The following is a 23,283-nucleotide window of genomic DNA, read 5'->3' as shown; positions in this document are numbered from 1 at the left end:
GTGAAAAGTTTAAGTTATTTAATCTTTCCAATGTTCTGTTTGAGGATTTTAGCACTGGTTCTATATTAAGGAGGACATGTCGTCAATTTTAGAAGATATCGTGATCCCAAGATATTGTGCTTCTGAAACAAAAACTAAATCAGTGGGCCGGCCTTTTTCTGAATGAACCAGTTGTGTTTTTGTGAGATTTAAGTTGTAGCCCAACAGATCTCCAAATTCTTTAGCTAAATCAGTGATTTTAGGTAGCGCCCGCCTAATATCAGAAGTGGTAATAGCGACATCATCGGCGTATGCAAATATTTTAAACTCATTTTGTGAGACAACAACCGGAACAATATCGACTTCCTTTTCCAATTTGCTAAGATAGGGATCCAGGTATAAAGCAAACAGCAAGGGAGAACAAGGACAGCCTTGCCTTGTTCCCCTGATTATCCCAAAATTCTCCGATAGTGTACCTGTTATCCGAATAGCAGCCTTCGGATGAAGATACAGTGCCTTAATTGCCACAATGTATTCCTTAGGCAATCCCATCCAGACCATTACAGACCACAGGAATCCCCAGGCGACTCTGTCGAACGTTTTTTCAGCGTCCAACAGGGCCACCGCAACCTGAGATTCCGTAGCCTGCGCCCAGTCCAAAAGTGCTATGATTTTCTTCACATGGTCTGTGGTATCTCTCTTTGAAATAAATCCATGTTGCCTTACTGAGACAAGAGTCGGCATAAATGTATTCAATCTCTTTGCAAGAATTTTAGAGAAGCTCTTGCTATCGGCTGTAATAAGAGAGATAGGTCTGTATGACCCTAACTCATCACCAGCCTTCCCTTTCTTCTTAAATACCACTATGGTCGCTAACGACCATGAATCAGGAGGGTTACCTACAAAAGCTTGCTGAAATACTTTAATTAATTCTGGCTTAAGGATGTGTCTAAATACACTCAATCAATTAATCAATCAACAGTATTTGTATAGCGCGCTACTCACCCAGTGGGTCTCAAGGTGCTGGGGGGGGGTCCGTTACTGCTCGAAAAGCCAGGTCTTGAGTTGTTTCCTGAAGGAGAGGTGGTCCTGGGTCAGCCGTAGGTGGATGGGGAGGGAGTTCCATGTCTTGGCCGCCAGGTAGGAGAAGGATCTTCCTCCCGCGGTGGCTCTGCGGATGCGTGGTACGGTGGCGAGGGCGAGGCTGGCCGATCGCAGCTGGCGGGTGCACGATAAAATTCTAAGGGTACACTATCTGGTCCCATTGCCTTCCCAGTAGCCAGGCCCAAGACTGCTACCTCTATTTCATCCCATACAATAGGAAGGCTCAGTATGCTTTTCTGCGCTTCCGACGGACCAGTTTTATTTATGCTTTCTAAGTATTGTGATCTTTTAGTTTGTATATTCACATCGTTATCAGGTTGATGATATAATACCTGATAGAACTCACTAAACACCTCTAATATATCCTCTTTAGATGTCCTGATGGCCCCACTCATGTCTCGAATTTTTAAAATTTCGTTGGATGCTGCTTTTTGCCTTAATCTTTGTGCTAGCACTTTACCAGTTTGTTCGTTTAATTCGTAGCTTTCTGTCCTATATTGTCTGAACTTACAAGCTACTTGATCAGCTATATGGGAGTAAACTATGCTACGTTTGATGGACAGATCTAGTTGTGCTTCTTCTATATGCTGGGCAGATTTTGGGCCCGATGTAGGTGGCCATTACCGGTCGGTAACGGCCGATTTCGGCCGTTACCGACCGGTAAATGGGTCATTGAGATGTAGGGGAACTTTTTTACAGAATTGGTAAATTTACAGAATCGGTAAATTTACCGATTCTGTAAAATACAGAATCGGTAATTTTACCGATTCGGTAAATCTCACATGTAGGTGGCACTGCAAACAGTGCCACAGGCCTTTAGGAGTCTGTATTTTACCACCCAATCCAATTGGGTGGTAAAATACCGAATCCAGGTGTGCATGCACATCTGTGCATGCACACCTGTGCCATGTGACACACAGACATGCCCTTAGGGCATGTCTGTGTGCCACATGGCACACATGCCTGTAATTGGGGTGCCAGAGGGTGTCAAAGTGACACCCCCTGCACCCTTGCAAAATTCGGTATTTACCGATTTGGTAAATACAGATTCGGTAATGCCCATTGATTCCTATGGGCTTCAATGCCCATAGGAATCAATGGGCATTACCGATTCGGTATTTACCGAATCGGTAAATACCGATTCCTTCCGATTCGGTAATTATAAAAATTAAATTACCTACATCTGCCCTCCTCTTTTTTACCACTTCTTAAATACCGATTCGGTATGAATCGGTATTTAAGAAGTGGTAAAAAAGATTTACCTACATCGGGCCCTTAATATTTTCAGCTAATTTTCTCTCTGCCTTTAAAACCATATCACAGTCATTTTAAAATGTATTACGTTTATTCTTTAGCTGATAATTCGAGTATTTATGGGTCTCTCCCCTTATTATAGATTTGAATGTGTCCCAGACAATTGGAACAGAGGCAGTATTATTATTGATCTGAAAAAACTCCTGAATGACTTTAGTCATGTACTGCAGATAAGCATCCTCAAATAATAAATTCCTCTGAAATGACCAATTCGTTTTAGGGCCTTCTGTGGCTGATAAACAAATATTTAATAGAAGTGGACTATGGTCTGATAACAGCTTAGGAAGAATTTCCATCTCTATTTTATCAATAAAATACTGAGAAACAAAAAAATTATCAAGACGAACAAATTTCTGATGAGGGGCAGAAAAAAAAGTATATCCGGGGTCATCAGGATTAAAAATGTGCCAAACATCCATGAGACCGTTGTCCAAGACTAAATTCCGGAGAGCTTTGTAAGTCCGAGGTTTATATCCCAAATACTTATCATTTTGTCTAATATCTCGGTTAGCTTCGATATGAATATTTAGATCCCCACAAAGAATAATGGGTTGATCACACAGGGTAAGCTCTGGATTCAAAAAATTTAGTAATTCAGAATCGTCTAAATTGGGTCCATATATTGTACAGATCGTGAATTTTTTTAGATATCAGACGTTCTTCTAATGCCCATCTCCCCCACTGATCTGCAGATGTTTTGGCACAAACCCCTAAACCTTGTTGCATCAAGATGGCAACTCCCCTCTTAATCTCTGTCTGTTTAGAACAAATTAGTAAATCCAATCCTAAGTTTCTTAACATATCTCTTTTCTCCCAGGCAACATGAGTTTCCTGCAGACAGAGAATGTCTATCTGCAGCAGATGTATCATTTTAGCCAAAATCCCCTTTTTTTTGCGTCATTAAGACCATTGACATTCAGTGAGCAAGCCTTTATTTTCCCACCCATTTTGAGAAGAAAAAATTACAAAAAGAGAACAGCACAGCTTTCATTTTCAATTCCATATCCATTTCATATCTACCATGTTTAGTAGAAGGATTAAGTTTCCAATTCCAGTGCAAATGAGCACTAACCATCAAAATCCTGTGTCGAATACCAACTGTTGCTGATTTGCACCCACCCCACCACCACTACCCCCAACACCCCCCCGCACTCCCCCTCCTGCCCTCCCCCATCCCCACCCCACCTTATGAGGCACAGGGATTGGTAGTCCCTGGAAACACAGAGTGAACTCCCCCCCCTCTCACCACGGTCAGAAAAGGAAAAACAGAAGAAAGAAGTGGCCCATTTTTACCTAACCTTCTAACCAGCTAGCATTGAAATTACACGCAAAAATATCTTTTTCTTTTAACTCGTCACCTTCATCATCAACATTTTTCTTCCCCTCACAGCGAGGTTAGGTATTCTTTTGCCACAATCTCGGAAAAAAAGAATCTCGTTTGGCCTTTTACCATAACATTAAGTTTAGCCGGATTTTGCAGATAGACTACAGCACCATTTTCCTGAAATCTGGCGATCAACTGCCTTAGATGCCATCGTTTAGATACAGAAATCAGGTCTAACAAAAAAGATACACCCCTTGGCAGTACATTTTTTGCCTGGTCTAGCCAATCCAAAAACAGCTTCCCTGGCCAAAAAAGTTGTTGAACCTGACCAAAATCGCTCTAGGATGATCACCCTCTTTATACTTAGCTTTGTTAATTGAGAATGGAAAATGGTGAGCTCGTTCAATAACTACTGTCCAGTCCCATGATGTAAGTTCTGGAAATGCAGCAGAAAACAATTCGCAGATAAAGTTTTGTACATCTGACCCCCTAGATTTTCCGGAACCCCCAAGACTCGTAAATTATTCCTCCGGGACTAATTTTCCAACTCTGTAAGCTTTATGCTAATATCATCCCTCTGCGCTTTTACCAAAGTAAGTTCTGCTTTCTGTGTGGCAACTTCGTCCTCAAGAGTAGATATTCTTGTCTCTGCCTCAGAGACCCTCGTAGACATATCAGTACATATCTTAGTAATACGTCTCACCGCATTCTGCACTTTTTGGCAGGTAGCTTGAGTGCGAGCAAATCTTTGTTTCAGATCTGTGTGAAACCATCGTCTGATAAATCATTGCTAATGTCATTTCTGGATTAGAGTCTTCACTCTGATCATGCTCACCTGAAGGGCTAGGCTGATGGGCTGCCTGTACCAAAGAATCATTTACGTCATTAGATTTATTTCTCGCAGCCTTTGATTTTCTAACTCGGTGTTTCTTGACCGTGATAGCAGATCCAGGTGAGATCTCGCTGAGCCTCAATTCCTCCTCAATGCTGCTATCAGCAGGATAGTCTGTCCAGTCTCTAACAATACTTTCATCAGACGAATGATCCGACATTGAATAGAAATTCTCGTGCATTTCCTGCGCCTCAGGGACGTTTTGACTAGGGGGTTTATCTGCTTCCGTGACTAAATTAACTCCAGATGTCATTAATGGTCATTCCACACAAAACCGCATTGACTGCACCAGAAGTTGTCCCAAGAACTACAGTTCTCACAATGCCTTTCACTGGAAGATCGGGCTCAGGCGGTGACTCAGTTTCAGGCATTTGAGTTATTTCAGATACTTCGGATACTTCGGATAAACTAATCATGTCTGAATTTGGCTGAACCGAGTCCACCTCAGGAGAGACGGAAAGGGGAATTTCCACACATTGAACCCGGGCGTTTTTAATTTGCTGCTAATAAAAATAGTAGGTTAACCCAAACTGCGCCAGCCATGTTTAGTTTTGGATTACCGACATTTAAACTCTTGTTGCAAAACTTTTGCAGTACAAAATGTACACAGTGCAGCACTAATGAATAACATTGTGAGTAAAAAATATAAACCCACATTAGATATTTCTAACGGTTTCTTCTGTCAAAACATTGCACCAGAAAGTAGGTATTTGACCGCTTTCTGAATTATGGGGACACAGCGCCAATACTGTTGTCTCCCCCAGGGATTCAAGAATAGTCCAGGGTTATTTTCAGCGAGGGTAACAGAGTTACTACAAACGTATGATGACGAGGCATTATCCTATGTCGATGACATCCATCTAACAGACGATGATTTGGACAGCCACTTGAACAGGGTGAACTCCATCATACTCGGATTCGCCTCTGAAGGGTATAAATTTAACTTTTACAAATCTCGTATTGCCCATCTCAACGTCCTTTTTCTAGGATGCGAGTTATCAAGTGAAGGCAAAAGCCTGGCAGCCAACTTTTTATAAAAGTGTGCGTTGCTCCAACCTCCAAAAAGGCTGAAAACTTACAGTCAATTCTAGGTTTCCTGAATTTCGGAAGAACTTACATTCTAAATTACGCAGAAAGGGTTAAACCTCTCTACAAATAATCAAACCTGATTTCAAAACAGTTAATTGGACTCAAAAACACACAGAAATTTTGCGTTCAGTGCGAACAGACATGTTAGCAACAACACATTTACAAACACGCGTAGACGTACGCAACCTTGTAATTCGAATAATTCCAGGAAGATGCGGATTCACGTACTTAACATTTAATGAAGGAGAAAAAGTACCCATAGCTTATAAATCACACTTGTACACACAAGCAGAAATGAAATTCACCTCTACAGAAAAAAATCGGACAGCGGTTCAAACTGCAGTAGCAAAAGAGAGAGCTCTCGCACAGGGTAAACGCATAATGGCCGTTACTCCTGTACCTGCCTTAGAGACAGTGACAAAAGCAAGCACTCCAAATGCAAAGGCTTTACATCCGAGATGGATACAATGGGTTAATTCTGTTGCTGCAACAGATGTTGAATACGTTTTTTGACCCCTATTTGAAAACACAAGAATTTCTACAATACGAACAAGAATGTCCTCTGCCTACTGAGATTCTGCCTCTAGAACAGTACAAATGTATAATTTATACAGACGAATCAGCACAGCCCGCAATTGGGGGTAAACAAGCCTATAGTGCTGCGTGTGCAATCGTTAGAGGTCAGTGGCGCGATAGTAAATTCTGACCTATGGTCACAAAAACTCAATCTCTCGGAGATTGTACAGCTCAGCGAGCTGAACTGCAACCTTCAAGATGGCGCTTGAAAATACTGATCACGAATTCCCCACACTCATAGTGTGCTATTCCAGAGTTCAATCTTACAATAAATACTTGCAGAACTGGATTCAAAATGGTTTCAAAGATGCAAAAGGTGGCACAATCAAGCATAAGTTGCTTTGGGAACAAGTAGTTCAGTTACAAAAAGAACTACAAAAAACTCACATGATCCATACACTGAGTCATCAACAGGATGGCGCTCACGTTGCAGGGAATTCATTGGCTGATGAAGCCGCGAAGACAGCTGTGCAAACGGTTTTCGTAGCTGAAATCACTCGTTCAAAAACAAAAATAGACGGCGAAATAATGCAAGCTGCCACTGCCTCAAGCAAAGACAGTGGTAAAACTTTACCAAAAGGCTTTCCACTCAAATACTCATACAAAACTGATGCAAATAATGTTCCTTTTGCTCGAATCCCTGAATAGGGGATAGGGTAATCTTAGCATCACATGAAGGGCTCGCATCTGCACACGCAGGTATTTCCGCCACAGTGTCATTATTGAAACAGAGATACTGGTGGCTGCGCATGAGAAAACAAACCAGAAACTATGTTTTGGAATGTGAAATCTTCCAAAAGATGAAAGTCTCTACAGTGAAACGACCTGCGCAGACGCCGCTGGTAATTTCAGATAAACCATTAGCTTGTGTTTACCTGGAACACTGTGGTCCCTTACAGAGAGATGGTAACTATAAATATATCATGGTCGCAGTGAATTCATGCTCAAGATTCATTTGGATGTGGCCTCAGCGCTTGGCTGACGCTTGAACTGTTATAAAAGATTTGCGAGTCTTTATCGGCACATACGCAGTCGGCACGCACATTCTGACCAGGATCCTGCATTTAGCTCAAAGGCTTACAAAGAGGCCATGACCAATCTGGGCATTGTATTGTGGTATTCTAGTCCATTCCATCCTGAGGGAAATTTAGTTGTGGAAAGAAAAAAATGGGACATAAAGCAATCTATAACAGCTAGGGTATTAGGCTTGGGTGAAGGGTAGGTCAAACATCTAATAAGTGTCCAACATAGTCTTAACAATGTGCCAAGAAGTTCTCTAGGGGGAATCACTCCATATGAAATCCTTTTTGGAACTAGAATGATTGTCCAGGACCTTGATCATCACACTTCAGTGGTAGGACAAAAACCCTTTGATATCAAAGAACGTTTGTCTGTTTTACAGCACTTGAATGAAACAAGGAAGAGTCGAAGCAACACATTGCAGAAGCCAACGACCACTGAAGGGAAACCACCCGACCCAGCGAGGCCTGCCTGGATACCAAAGATTGGGGATCTAGTCAGAGAAAAGATCGCAGATAAGAAGGAATTTGGGTCTTCATACAGACAACCAGTACCTTAGCAATTCACGGATCAAGAACAGTGTTACTGCCACCCCTAGCTGGAAGAAAGGAGAACAGGTTTGTGTCCATCGACCAGGTAAAACCACATTATGTGGCCGATCATAAGTGGTAGGCCAAGTAGACTCCAAAGATGTAGCAGACGACCAAATCTAGCTACTATCCAAGAGGTTCAAACTGAGAGACTCATCACCTTTGAAGAATCTGTAGTACAAAAAGGACTATGCAACAAAGCCATGGAACTTGTACCTCTTGAGACCCAGTTCAAGAAACGCCTGTCTACAATAATATAGCATCTGACTATACAATATGACAAGTGATCAAGTAGCTCCAACGATTTCAAATAATCCTGATGCAATTCCTACAATTGACAGAACTGCCTCTGGCTATTTCATTAACTTTGATACGTTTTCCGAGGATCCCAGTGAACCTGAAACAACGCCAACTAAAAGAACTTTCAAGGAACAAGCTACAGAACGTTTTCATCAACTGGAAAAGACTTATCTGGTTTCACCATGGGTTGAACTTTGGATTGTGCTGGGTGTACTTTTTCTTCTACATTGGTTGACTCTTGTATTAACTTTGGGAATGCTGATAAATGGGAGATATAGTAAAAAGGACACAGCAAGTAAGAACATCAACCTACGCCTCAAGCCACACAAATCATCTCATCGTGAACAAAGAGACATGTCATCAGTGAATATCACAGCCGTTCCTATACCTGGTGGTATAGCTTGGGACAGAACTGATTATGACATCTATGGTCCTGCAGAGCTGTTGAAAATTCTACACCAATTCAAGGTTTCCTTGAGGGACTTTGTTTCATCTAGTACCTTTTCTGATGATTGAGACTTTGAGTGTGTTAATAATATGATGCCAGACTTAGAAATGTCTGCAAAATTTACAAATTGTGAATACTTAGAAGCTTCATCAGATTATGAACAAATGTATTGTTATAATCACTATGGTCATCATTTCTTGCATAAATCTGCAAACCCTAGAAATGTACTAACTTATAATCTATGGGAACATTGTCCAACACCACCAAAGGGTAGCTCAAAAACATTTTATGACAAATTTCCATTTTTTTCAGGTTTTAATATTTCAAATCCAGAATCATTTTACTTTAAAAATGTTAATAAGATAGGAGTGAAAAGTATGATGACTAATACTAAGCAAATGTATTCTGCGGCCTTTTATGTTCAGCTGTCTACATTAGGTTTTGGTTTTTGGAAATACAACATTGAGACAAAAACTGTCTGGGGCACAAAAGACTGGAAGGTGCAGGGATTAGAAGCTTTATTTAGAGCCTGCATCATCCCGGAACAAATAATGTATTTAAATGACACTGTTCAACAGACATCTTGTCTTGGCTTAGCAAAGATAAAAGATTTAAACAAACAGTCCATACCTACACCTACACCTGGTAGTAAGAACATTACAGAGTGGCTTGTCGACGTAAATACTATTTTACTTAAAAACAGAACAGATCCTGATTCGAAAAAATGGTTAATCTGGCCCACAAACACCAACAACTGTCAAGATAGATTCCTGAATAAGACACAAGGGTTCACATTCACCAGGCCAGGTCCAAGATATGTCCAGAGACAACATCCAGGGATAGTAATTAGTAACATCATCCAGTGTAGGAAAACTGTGCCTTGAGTGGCTACAAAAATGTACACTAAAAGAGGTTAAACAACACTTATCTTTGCTTAAAGATGGCGTTGATTTGAGGAACTTCTTGCAAGGACCTAACAAATAACGTCATAAACATTTTATATATGCCGGTATCTATGCTATTTATAATGAGGCTTGGAAAATTACGCAAGCAGAGACTGCTGAACAAATACGAGAAATTGATCGTATTAATTTAGAGAAATCTCTCTCTGTGGTTGACAATGGGTTAACGACTCTGTCATCCAGAATATATTCTTTGGACAGCATAGTATCCTCTGCCATAGACATAATGGAACAGGACTTGGTCATGTTGCAACATGGTCAGTCACAATTATGTTCTATAATGCTTTTAGGCTGGATGTTACAAAATCTTCATTCTGGCTATGTGCCATGGGGTCTAATCAATACCACGTCACTGTTTTCTGAATTTAACCTTACAGATAAACAAATCACTTTGGCACAAAGAGGAGCAGACTATACGGTGCTGAGCATTGAAAAACTGGAAAGATTACCATTAACTGTTTCTGAGAAGCCAGCGACAGAATGGATAATACATGGTACAATCACTCTGTCTGTTACAATTTTCCATTTTCAGTATTGTTTGAAACATATACCAGCAGGCGTATATGAAAGGTTGGGTAAAGAATACATCAAGACATCCTGGGATTTACCATGTACACACAGATGTTAGAGTGGAGGAAAAGAAGTGTTTCTTAGTGGTACAAACTGTGAAAACGGACTAAGAGGTACACTTTGATGTCAGGGTATTAACTTACACGGGCCTGCAATGGTTCCTCGAACAACTTATCCTGCCACCTGCAAGGTTCTCCAGCTGCAGTGATTGATCCAATTTTTTGGCAGCTTTCTAATGGAAGTTATATTATGTTGAATGATCACAGGTGCTGTGGCATGTTGCCAGGAATACTCTATCTCGTAAGTGTGTCAGCCAGGGTCACTTGCTGTATGCAAGTATTGTACCCTTAAACCAAGACAGATGGGAAGTCGCCATTGTGGCCTTCACTGAACATCTCTTCTATACAAATTGATACTTTAAGCAGAATGAAAGCCATTCTTTTACAAAAAACTGTGCCACTGACCTCGTCCAAAGAGACTTATGATCTGCAAGTTGCAAGGGCTTCTGCAGAAATACATGCCCTTTTATCTGCAAATTGCCCTATACATTTCTCAGAAGTGTTAGGTCGTATCTTAAACATGTCTGATACCAGTGGTATTGTACATGTATTTAAGACAGTTTTTTCGGGACTGTTAGCACCCTATGAAACAGTCCTAGGCATATTTCCAAACTTCGTGCACTCAGTTTTTGGCGGCCTGCCTCTCATTTTGGTACTCGAAGCAGGGATACTATTTTTGCTCCTTCTGAACCGATATGGCAAGTCAAGTCACCATCGACACCCAGATCACCTTGGAGAACACCATCCTGGCAATGAAGTGTCGTTAGCGCATGATACAGATTCTGGGACTTACTCGTTCAAGAGATTTGAATACCACATGGTTTCTATCATTCAGACCAATCTGGCAAGATTGCATCTTACCTGTTCTGCGATGCCTGTCATGTGGAGAAGAATACGTGCTAGACATCTGTCTGACACTCCCATCTGTCCTGCCAATGGATGTTGAGACTTTGTTTGGACCAGTAACAGCTCATGCACAGTGTTGTCCCCAGCAGCTACCAATCCTGATGATGGCATTCGTTGAGATCTCACAGACGCAACATGCTGACGGTGAGATACGTGGTGCAACAGGCGCACAGGTACCATCTACTTCGAACATTGCTAATGTGACTGACGCTGATGGCGATGCTTCGCATCTATGTGCTATTGATCTGCTTAACAAGGTAGTACAACTTTCACCTACAGTGGTAGAACAGTTCTTTACCAGCTTACAAGATTTGATGTTTTCTACAAATAATGACACTGACTTTTAAAATTAGCACACAGGTTTCTGTGAGACTCTGAATTCGACCTTCACTTTTTCAAAACAAACTTCTAACTTTGGAACTCTATTTTTTTCTCTATGATCAGACTTTTTTCCAAATTTGTATTTTTTCTTTTTTGGCACAAAGTAATCTGCTTAAAGTAGAACTAGTCCTAAAGAACAAGAATTCTTTGAATACTTCCAAGAGACATGGAATGGTCTCGACTTTTTTCTGTATTTAAGAGCCATTTCATAAATGTATTTTTATGATTCATTCGGATAGCGTTTTTCAAATATCATCTATATGCTTTGAATGGAACATTACTTTTAAATGCGTACAGCACAAATGCTCTTTTCGTGTACAGACCAATAGCAATGCATTTTTATGTATTTTGGGTGTTTTCTTTTATCACATCATGTTTAGATAGCTTTATGTGTTTTTGGGTGTTTTTTTTATCACATCATGTTTATTTTGGGTGGTTTTTTTATCACATCATGTTTAGATAGCTTTATGTGTTTTTTGGGTGTTTTTTTATCACATCATGTTTAGATAGCTTTATGTGTTTAGAACTTAGTAATATCGTACATAATAAAGTGGAGTGAGTGTTGTGTGGCGTTTTAGGCTCCGAGTGAATTTTCCTGATTCATGCCCTTATAAAGGTACAATTCACATTGCCCTAATATAGGCATAGAAATCAAGCTCTTATTTAGACATAGCCCATGCAGACCAAATACAGGTATGGCAACTTCCACCCGTACCAAACGTCACAACGATTTCTTGGAAAATCGGCTTAAGCAGTTAGGGAACTTCCCCTTGCTCGAATATTGATTTGTCCAAGAACTCATGTACTTTGCAAAGAACTACTATTCCCTAGGGGTTCTTTCCTGACATTATCATGCCCGACTGTTCGTCAAACTAGACACCTATAAGGTATAAATATGCCTTCACTTGCTCTAGCAAGACACAGTGGTTTGGAGCAGTTCGACTATCTACTTGCCCAACGCAGCTCGCTACAGCAAGTGCCGAAGGAAGCCTACCCTCCAGCTGGTGCACTGATCGAGAGGCTGCCTTTCTCTCGCTGAGAATCCAGCTCCAGTGTTTCCAAGCTCCCATTGCGGGGTGTTGGGAAATCGAGACCCGAGACAGAGATACCAGACCTTCTTCATTCTAAACTACAGGTATGAAGCTGATTAGAACCTAAGAGAAATCTTGGATAGATTCTTGGCAAAAGAAAACTAAACCTATGCTACACCACACATACTTCTTCCTTCCTACTAGACTTAGGTTAGGTACATAGGGGTACGTGTATTTTAGAAGCACCAGTTGAGTATTTTTAGTCATTGTTATTCATGTATGTATTTTTATATGGCTTAGAAATCATACAATGCTCTTACAGTATTATTTTATAATATTGTTCTCGCTGTACGCATTATATTTTGCATTCTGCTTTGCGATTGTAGCAGTTCACTTTACTTGCATGAGAAAGAAGACTGTTCAATAAACCCTTTTTATTGAAAACGCCCATCTCTCTATTTCTCTGCAACTCTGTAGAAACTAAGCAAGCACGATTGACTGACTGAAATACTTATCTATTGTTTCCGCGACTCTAGAGATATTTTTCTTATTCTTGGGAAATAAAATTGGCATGTTTATACGGCTGTCACAAACTATTCCCCTCTTATGAATTCGAAAAAGTTTCTAGTGACCTCTGAGCTAGCTGGCACTCACTCTTAAGTTTAATATATTCGATAGAGACCTAGTCGACCTCAGTCCTATGTCTAATCTATAGATATATTATTCGAATGCGCAGAGCCTATTGGGAATATAGGAACTACACTACAAGTTGTCGTTGAGCTGTCCTATTTAATGAAATCTGGAGGATCTTACATTAGTACTCTTTTATTTTCAGGTTGATCTACGTAGCAAGCCAACAGTAGGAAGATCATGTCCACTTCAGAACAGACAGCAATTACAATGCCAGCTCTGGGACGTCCGTTCCAATTAGGGATGCTCTATGACTGCCGCAGTGATCAACTTATTCCAGGTAACTGCATTCAGAATGCCGGGAATTGTGTAAAGTGTGAATTATTTATGTATATATTGTGGAAAAGTTGAAAATGTCGAGTGGAGTTTGCCTCTTTTACTACCATTAAGCAATGTGCAATTGTAACTGGCTGACTACTGACATGCGTCTAGTCTTGGCAAGGCTGTTCTCTCGGCTTGCAACTGCCAGTGTACCCACCACTCACCCTGCATAAACACCCTGCACCATTGCTCATCCTACACTCAGACGCTGGTCACCCAGCACTTATGCACTACTGCCTAACAGAAACTTCTGATTCTACACTCACACACTTCTCCCCCTGCACTCACACTTCTCACATATTCATCACCCTATTATTACACTCCAGTCGTGCTGACTGCTGACCTTGCCTTCCTGCAATCCCATACCCTGCAAACTCACATATGCTCAAATCAAATCATGTAAACTTTATTCAGATTCACATATATAAAACCATAAAAGTTGCATAAAATCCATTTTACATTAAAACATGAGTTCATTAAAAATCACAGTTTATAAAATATGAAGTGAACCCATTGCACAACCACCCAATTTAATCAATAACAGTAAAATGCATGGTGCCATAAAGCATCTCCCTTGGGTTGGTTTTTCCTTCTACAGTGAGCTGGTTCTCCTCAACAGCTAAGATCTAGGTGATTCATCAACCAAATGGCTACCTATCAAGGCAGACCCTGGTTTTCAGTATGGATTTTAGGTAGCCCACAATAAAAAATATACAATCCTCCTTCAACAGTTGAAGATATAGGAGGGCAGGGCGAGCCTGGGTAAAATTCATCCTCTTTAAAATGGGGACTAGAAAATACCTTTGAGGGATCGCAAAAAAATTACAGAAAAGCATAAAATGTAGCAGATCCTGTGGAGACTGTCCATCGCAGCCACAGGGTGCTAACATTTGACCTCTCCTGCACCCTTTGGGCCTAGCTAGCTGGAGGTGAAAGAGATTCATGCGAAACCTAGTCAGTAAAAATCGCTCAAATGTGGAAAAAGACCCCAGGAGATAAGGCTCGGTAGAAGAAGTTGTTTTGAGCCTTAAACACATGCAAACACTCGGTTTCCGGAGTTCCCACTCATCCCTGTCTAGTTTTCTTAGGTTGAGAAAGGATCCCCTGAATAGATCCCCGTCCTTTTTTATGATGATTTCATGCTTAAAATATAAATCAGCTCGCCCTACCACTTCAAGGCTACTTTTAATGTAATTAAGCCAAGGAATTCAGGATACATTGTCAAGGGACATACACTCTTTTAAAATCAATTGATTAAGTGTTAATGCCTGGTTCAACCAACACTTCAGCCAAAATACAAGTGGGCGTAGAGCCAGGGTGTCACTAAGAAAGGGGACCCCCAGTTCCTCATTAGCCGCCAAATTCGGCAGACCACGCGGAACACACAACAGACACTTCAAAAAATTATTCTCTGTCACCTGAAGGGACTCCACAGCAATATACCCCCATATTTCACTTCCATAACTAGCTATAGCCACACATTTTGCTCGGTACACTTTCAGCAAAGCTGTGATTGGTCTCCTCCCTAGTTTAAAGGCACAATTGAAAATAGCTGCATTCACCCGGGTCAAATCCCCCCTTTTCCTAGAAATTAGTGGCCCCCATTTTATTTGTTCATCCAAAAATAACCCAAGATAAGAAAAAACATCAGTGCGGGGAACTTTAGCAGGGCCGATTCTGCATTGAAAAGTTTTTGGGGTCGAGACTCCACCTGCATTATATAAGATTTTGAGTTGTTGATTGATAAGTCCCGGTCCGCCATGGAATTGAAAAATGCATCTAGCAAGGTTTGCAGGCCTATAGCAGTCCTAGATAAAAGGATGGCATTGTCCGCCTAAAGTAGGATGGGGAGGCCATGTCGCCCTACACACGGATAATCTACCCCAGTAGCTCCTAATGCTCTGTCCAAATCATTGATGTAAAAATTAAACAGAAATGGGGCCAAGATACAGCCTTGCCATACTCCCCTCTTAATCTCAAAGTCCCTTGTAACACTGAGATCCTGGGAGAACCTGAACTTGGCCTCAGTTGACTTTTGAAGGTCCTCTAAAAAATTGACAATACTATTCTGTTACCCCCATTACCCTCATGGACTGCCATAGTTTAATCCTATTCTCACAATCAAATGCGGAAGACAAGTCCATGAAGGCGAGGTAGACAGTACCTGGGCTCGCAACTGTATATTTGTTTAATAACATAGTTAAATTAAGACGTTGGGCCATGGTTGATCGCCCAAGACAAAATCCAAATTGGACGCCCGACATGATCTTGTGCTCCTCCGCCCAGGTGGATAATCTTTCTAGAAGTATACGGCCTACAACCTTGACAACTGAGGCAAGAAAGGAGATTGGCCTATAGCACTAAGTGCTATTCCCATCACCCTTCTTGAAAACGGGGACTATGGTGGAAGTGGCCCAGGACTCAAGGCAACCGTTCGTAACAGCTGCGTATAACACAGCCACTAGGACCGGGGCCCAAATGGATGGATCAGACTTAAACAAATCCGGGGGGATACTGTCTGGACCCAGACATGTATTACAGGTTAACCCTGCAATGCCAGCTTTGACCTCACCCTGTTCAAAAATCACTACAGTGGCATCGTATCACGGCATGGCTGGCCAAAGTGCTCCATAGGGCTGTCAAATATTGATTTAAAGTGGAGCACCCATTCCTCCTCAGTAATATGCGAATCTAAAGCCTCCCCAACTTTATATTCAAAAAGTGATCTGTTAACAATGCTCTAAATCCTGGAGCTATTCCAGAGGGTACTTGACTCAATCACCTCTCTCCAAGCCTCCTCATTCAGAATGCCCTTCCATTTGGGCAGAGAAGTTTTATATTCTTTGCGGCATATGCACACCTGGGATTGATTTCTCGGCTTAGCTGACAGGGCTTCCCTCAGCTTTTTTGCAGCCTGGGAGCAAGAAGAATCAAACCATATGGGGATAGAGGTCGCTACTCTGCTGGCCATGGCACTTAAAAGTTCACCAACTTTGGTGGAGATGGATTTATAGGCACTGATAACCTCACCTGGGGGAGTACCTGCGGAAGTGCACAGCCCTAAGGATTCTCTTACTGCACAATAAAAGTTATCTGAAGAAATCTGGGACCATTTAAGTCGCCGTGTGCCATCAGTAGGTCTGAGCGTGCCCCTACTTACTACACTACTAATTTGTGCTAAAAGCATGCCACACATTTGGACACAAAGCAGGTTGTGGTCACTATAGACACTCTCCAGGATAATAAAACCACAGAATAAAGTTTGTAAAGAAGAGGAAATTAAAATGTAGTCTATAAAAGAGCTCCTGCCTCTCCCTTTAAAGGTGGGAACGGGAAATATACTGTGCAGATCGGGTAAGGACAACATATCAAATTCATTCAATAGAATATTTAGTAGTACCCCCTGAGCAAGATGTTCAAAGTGAATCCCCCTCATCCACGGGCAGCCTAACTCAGAAGTGCAGGTTGTCCTTGGGTCTCCACAAGGATGGATGTTAAAATCACTGAGAACCAGGAGATTGTGAAGAATAGAGCCAAAGGACTGCCTTATAAGTGTACATAGGGCAGTAATATTACAGACACCTGAAGGGTATGCCACCAAATTATAAAAATAAATGAGGCCCAATCTTATAGCCCCCCTTTTTAATATCAACCCCAGTATTCCTGGGCTTAGGTGGTGAGGCTGGCGCAAAGAAAGCCTTATTATCTTCCGGAAATAGGTCACAATCCACCAACCATGTTTCTTGTAAACAAATCACAGGGGATTGCTTCACAAATTGCAACCATATTGGGCTGTGAAACTTGTTAGCCAGGCCTGCAGTATTCCATGTTAGAATGTTATTAGCAAATGCACAGGAGTCCCCCTCAACTACCACTAGTGAGTACTGCTTGTTTAAATCGGATTCAATGCCAGAAAATGAAGGGCTCCTTAGTCAGTCACACTCCTCCAACCCTGCTAGTGGGGAAAAACTGTTATTTAACTCCAGCTTGGGCGGGGCAATATACTGACAGCCTGTCAGAGATGATGCATAAACCGCTGTTGTAGACAGTTGCGCAGATGCAGGTGAAAATCTATGTGACCACCCACCTCGGGGAGCTTCCATAAAGGTGTTAGTATAAATATCCCCTAGGGGTCGGGTTTGTAAAAAAAGCCCAATGGTAAGGCCCTAACAACAGACACTGGCTTGAGAAAAGCGGGGTGTGTGTCCCTAAACAGTATCCTACCAGCAAGATGAGGGTAATCAAAAGTAATAGTAGTACAATCGCCCATGCCTGCTTTACAAGAGCTACCAATCCAACTAACTCTGCTGGCCATGATGATATTTTTTGCCACCCCTGCACCCAAAGCGGTGTTGTTTGATAGCCAGTGAATTACTTTATTTTTTAACTGGCCAAATTCCTCGCTAAGCCCCCAGGGGAGATGTGGTCAAACCATGCCCCCCATCTGATAGAGTTGATAAAGATGAGACATCACGGGTTATGTGAGAGCTGGTAGCTTGATCAACTAAGCCTGCAAGGAAGTTAGAACCGTTGTCTGCTTCTAAGAATTGCTGGCTTAGTGTCTCTGTCTTAAAACAGTTTTGTGTGACTCCTCATACATCCATGCTCTTCGGGGAGAGTGCCCTCTGTGTCTTGAAAAAAATCAAGGGATTTTAGGGGTAAAAGTGGGTCCCTGTTTTTTTGCAGTCATTGGCGTATCACGTTTGGTCTCATCGAACTGGCTTTGACGTTCTTCACTGTAATAACCAGTGCTTATCACTTTCTCCTCATGGTGGTGGAGTCCGCAAGTTTTGTTCTACCTGAGCACATTGCTAGACCAAATCTTAATGGATTAATGGGGTTAATCCAAATCTTTCATAGATCCTGAATCGTGGTGAAACGCAAAGACCTGGTTCTCTTTAAGCACCCCTGCCATGCACTTCTTTTTGCTCCCTGGGTTGCTGAGGGGGCTGACCCAGGGGGAAACTCCTGCACTCTGTAGTCCCTAATCATCTGAGTTCAGATGCAAATTGGGATATTGGAAGAGCATTTGGCTCGCAGGTTCCATGCTGTTTTGTCCTGACTGCAATATGGTGTACATAGTTAAAATGAAATTTTGATCAGCAGACCTCAGTGTCTTGCATTGAAAAGTTCCATCCGCTGGCATAATGCTGGAGCAGAGGGGTGGATTGCAGGACGCAGAGGAGTGTAAGTGCTCAGAAGTATCACATGCTAAAAGCGGTATTTGTGAAGTTTTGGGCAATTTGTCGTCGCCCAAACAGGATCTCGAGGCTGGAGTTCCACTGCAATCCGCACCAGGCTGCCAACTGGTCAAAGCAAAATACAACAACACCACCCCAGTAAACAATGCAGCTCTTCCACTCACAGCCACCACTGCCTCCGCCCTCCCCACGGGATTCGCAGACAGCCTCTTCTCCAGGGAGTCCCCTAGTATGGGCGTGTGACAGGAGGAAAACCGGTTGATGAAACTCCGGGGGTTTTGGGGGGACAAGTCTGTCTGCTTGGGGGTGGCACAAGTACCCAGCCACTTTAGAAGCTGTTGTGGCTTTGCTTCTCTGCGGCTTGCTCTCGTGACACTCAGCCCCCTCATGTGTGTTTGGAGGGAGCTGGTATTGGGCAATGAGTACATCAAAGTCTGTATGGGGTAAAAGGTTGCTTTATTTGCAACAGACATGTAGCTTAGGTCATTTTACAACAAATTTTATAAGGCCTTACTAATACAAATCAAGTCTAACACCCTCGCCTCCCCTAATTGATTCCCCACTAACTTTTCCCCCTATTTAACCTCCTCTTCAAACCTTTCGTTTCGCCACCTCCCTACCTCCTGCCTCATTCCTCGGTCATCTGTTTTCCCTCTGTTCTAATCTACTCTGACTGCCCAACCCTTCTTACCTGCGTCAATTTTGGCCAAATCTGCCTGTCAAAAAATTGATTAACACCATAAAGGTTTTTGAAACACTACCTAACCAAGTGCAAAGCTAAAGTCAACTAACCTAAAGGGAGGGTGGGAGGGGCAACAAAGAAAAACACCTCACCTACCTCCACAAACACTTGTCGACTGAAGAAAGCAGCGTTCAAATTGCCACGTTCTAAAGCAGGAGCCTCACCCACCCAATATCTGCAGCCTTGGACCGTACCATCGGCCTGAAGCCGCCCGGCGGTGGACATTCTTTGAATGCCACCCCCAGAAGCCCCCATCGGGCAATGAGTACATCAAAGTCCGTATGGGATAAAAGGTTGCTTTATTTGCAACAGGCATGCAATTTACGTCATTTTACAACAGATGTCATAAGGCCTAACAAATACAAATCAAGTCTAACAACCCCCGCCGCCCCCATTTGATTCCCCATGAACATTTACCCATATTGAACCTCCTCCCCAACCCCTTCATTTCACCACCTGCCTACCTCCTGCCTCATTCCTGGGTCATCTGCTTTCCCTCTGTCCCAATCTACTCTGACTGCCCCAACCCTTCCTACCCACTTCCTTGTTCCCCAATGTCTGTCTCAGGGTCCTGTGTCACCTCAATGGATTCCGGGACAGTCTCTGTGTCGGATGCATGTAAAGTGCCATCCTGGAGAACTTTAATCCGGCCCTTATCCTTCCCTAGATCCACCTGTTGTTGTCTTTGGGATCGCTGACGATCTTGTAATGTATCTGGAATAGACAGGTTTCCGGATGACTCAGTGGGTGACACCAAACAATGTCCAAGTGGAACCCTGGTATCTAACCATTCGGCGGCATTTCCTGCCAAATGGAAAAAGAGTGCACATCCCCCATGTTCAACTCTGAGTTTCGCAGGAAACATGAGACTACATTTCAAGTTCAACTCGCGTAACCGTCATTTGACCACAATGTATGATTGCAGGTGATCTTGTACCTGCTGAGTATAGTCCGTGTATATTGAGATGGGGTGTCCCTCGAAGAGGAAATGGCCTCAGGTCGTGAGAGCTGCAGGAGGAAATGTCTGTCTCTATAATTGAACAGTTTCGCAATAATGGCCCTCGGTGGCGCTCCTGTCCTGGGAGATGGAACAAGTGCCCTATGTGTGCGCTCTACATTAAATAATTTAGAGAGTGTCCTAGAAGCAATCACTTTAGTGAGTCAGTCCAGTTCAGTGGAAGGGCCTTCGGCCTTCTCGGGGAATCCAACAAAACATAGATTATTTCTCCTTGACCTCTCCTCTGAATCTTCGGCCCTCTCATCGAGTTTTAGCACCTGCCTCTCCAAGTCAACCACAGTAGCTCTGAGAGATTTGATATCAGACTGCAGTGTGCTTACATTTTTTTTAGCAACGGACACTCTATTCAACACTTTCTTCAAATCAGCACGTAGCAAATTACCATTAATGCCCACTGAGTCTATTCTATCGACCATGTCATCTCTGGTCGTTTGGATGGCCTGGAGCAGGTCTACCAATGTGGGGGATCCCCTCCGTTCCTGTCTGGAGGAGGCTGATCATCACCATTACTTTTGTCTCGGTGTTCCAGAGCATGCGACAATGGTTGAGCATAATTAGAGATCTTATTCACTTGTGTCTCGGGGGCCTTATCCTTCCCCATGATGTTCGTTGACCCAACAGCTTTCTCCCCCTGGGGGATCATCACACACGGGAATGAGAGAACTGACTCACAGTTTGCCTCCTAATAGGATCAGAGATTAACCATCCATCGGGCACCAATCCTTATCGTCTTCCAAGCTCTCTCTGCCGTTGCAGGGAATGAATACTATGTTACCGTATAAAGGCCTGCGCTTCCAACTTCAGCAGTCGTGCATTCCTCTGGCCTCTACAGCACAGGGTGAGAGGGGCGAACAAGCCGCCACCCGAGCGTGGTCCACATTGACGTAAGGACCCTTGGTATATCCTCCTTGGCCTGTGGCCCACTCCACGGCACCCGCAGTGGCAATCTCTAAATCCCCAGCCGAAAACAATGAATGTGGTAGAGTAGCTCTCCACTCTGGGGTGTCCAAACACAATAGTCAGTTGTCCTCCGGTGGCAACGAGAATGCCTTATGTAATGTAGACTGTAACTGTGGGTCAGCTTCTCCACATATGTATAAATCAGGACCTTCACATCTTGTGCTGGGCCTCGTTTTACAAAATTCCGTGCACCGGATGAGTGGCGCAGCCCTCTTGCGGCACTCGGGTATAGCCAGCCACCTTTGCCAAGGACCCCCGAGCCGCCAACTGCTCCGCTTGAGGAGTAGTACAGGGCCCCAGACAAACGCCTCACTCACCAGGGTATGCCGTTCCTCTGGAGCACAGAACCACATCCCAATGTACTTCCGGGTCCACCGGGCATGCAATACTCCAACAGCCACCCCAATTACCTCCAAGGAGCCGCTGGCACTATCGGCCCTAAGTCATAGGATCAGGAAGCTACCACCACAAGGTCCCGACTTCCTTCCGCGGTTGATCAATGATGCGGGAATGATAGTCACCTGTTCCCCAGTCACCACAGTGAAGACACCCTCTCATCCGCACCACTTCACTTTGCAGGAATGCGCTGCCAGCCTCGGGTGCCCAATCAAGTCTCGGGCCTCCTGCGTTTCCGTTGCTACTGGCGCCTCAGACCCAAGATGGCATCCCCGGTGTTCCCGAGGCCTCGGCTGTACGGTCCTGGCGTTTCACCGGTCTCCACTCTTTCAGCGACCTGGAATTAATCCAGTGCCAGTCAGTGCCACTTCAGGGGATCGATCCGGTATCTGTAGAGGGTAGGATTATGCAGGATATCTAATAAAAGTGGGCTCAGGCAAAACACGACTACGCTGCCATGATGTTAAGCCACACCCCCCATGCCTGATGCATTCTTTGGAGAACCTTGGTTGTGTTCTCTGGCAGGCAAGGGCCCCGTGCTTGGGTACAGCACTCCACTCTCCCCGCTCCTCCGGCGTGCATCCAGAGGAATTATGTAACATGAAAAAAAGCTTGTGGTCCTATACATTAATCCAGGCAAGCAGTCCTTTGCACTTCCAAGTGATGTTTGTAATGAGCACGGCTTGGAAAGGGCCTAGCACACAAGGTTGGAGTGCTGACTTTGCTTATCGACTCAGTGGTAGACCCAGCCACCAAGCTACAGGTCAAGGCAGGCTTCAGCCAGGCAGGCAGTGAATCAATTGTTTGGAATATTGCAGAGTCAGACCATCATTCAGTTGCAAATCAAGAAGAGCTGGAAAGAAAGGAAAATTAGAAAAGGGGACCATTACTCGCCCCAGTATAGCCCATGAGGACTTATTTTATTCTTGTGACACTGAATAGCTCAACGTGACTAGAGTACCAAGGGTAAAAAATCTGGCTTTACTTTTCAGAGTATAATTACATCTTTCAACTTTCCCTAGTACGATAAGCAAAATGGAAGTGCTTGATTCCTAGAACTTTTCAGAGTCCCTAAACTATAGACAACACAAAATAAGTATTCCTGTCACTTCCTATACGAAGAAGTACAGTGAATCATGAATGAAATTCCTATGCATATTTCTTTCTAACAGTAATTGGATCAGCTTGAGAACCTAGATAGTTTTTAATTCATCACAAAAACATACACACTGGAGCCCAGAACATAAACATAAGAGCAGCATTGAGGCATTTGAATGAAATCAATCAAAGGGGGCCCAGGAGGTGGGGGAGTGCACCAGAGCTGGTTTTGAAACCCTGTCCAATATTTTGGGTTTGGCACGTGCCACAGAAATAACAATACAGTTGGGCAATGGAAGGAAACACGGAAGC

At 43.1% G+C, this 23,283-nt stretch overlaps 1 protein-coding gene across 1 annotated transcript in view; it reads left to right on the top strand.

The window, feature by feature from the left end:
• The window catches only part of LOC144784060 (cytolytic toxin-alpha-like), a 153,234-nt gene that overhangs the window by 115,325 nt on the left and 14,626 nt on the right, over positions 1-23,283 (top strand). The window contains exon 3 of the mRNA XM_078662754.1: positions 13,381-13,515. Within this exon, the coding sequence (XP_078518880.1) occupies positions 13,416-13,515 (100 nt within the window). The 5' untranslated portion in view covers positions 13,381-13,415. The remainder of the gene's footprint in view (positions 1-13,380; positions 13,516-23,283) is intronic.

This window comes from Lissotriton helveticus, chromosome 10 (genome assembly GCF_964261635.1).
Source record: "Lissotriton helveticus chromosome 10, aLisHel1.1, whole genome shotgun sequence".
In the NCBI taxonomy this organism is placed as follows: Eukaryota; Metazoa; Chordata; class Amphibia; order Caudata; family Salamandridae; genus Lissotriton; species Lissotriton helveticus.
Note: the sequence above shows the minus strand (reverse complement) of the source record. Positions and strands in the feature narration are given on the sequence as shown.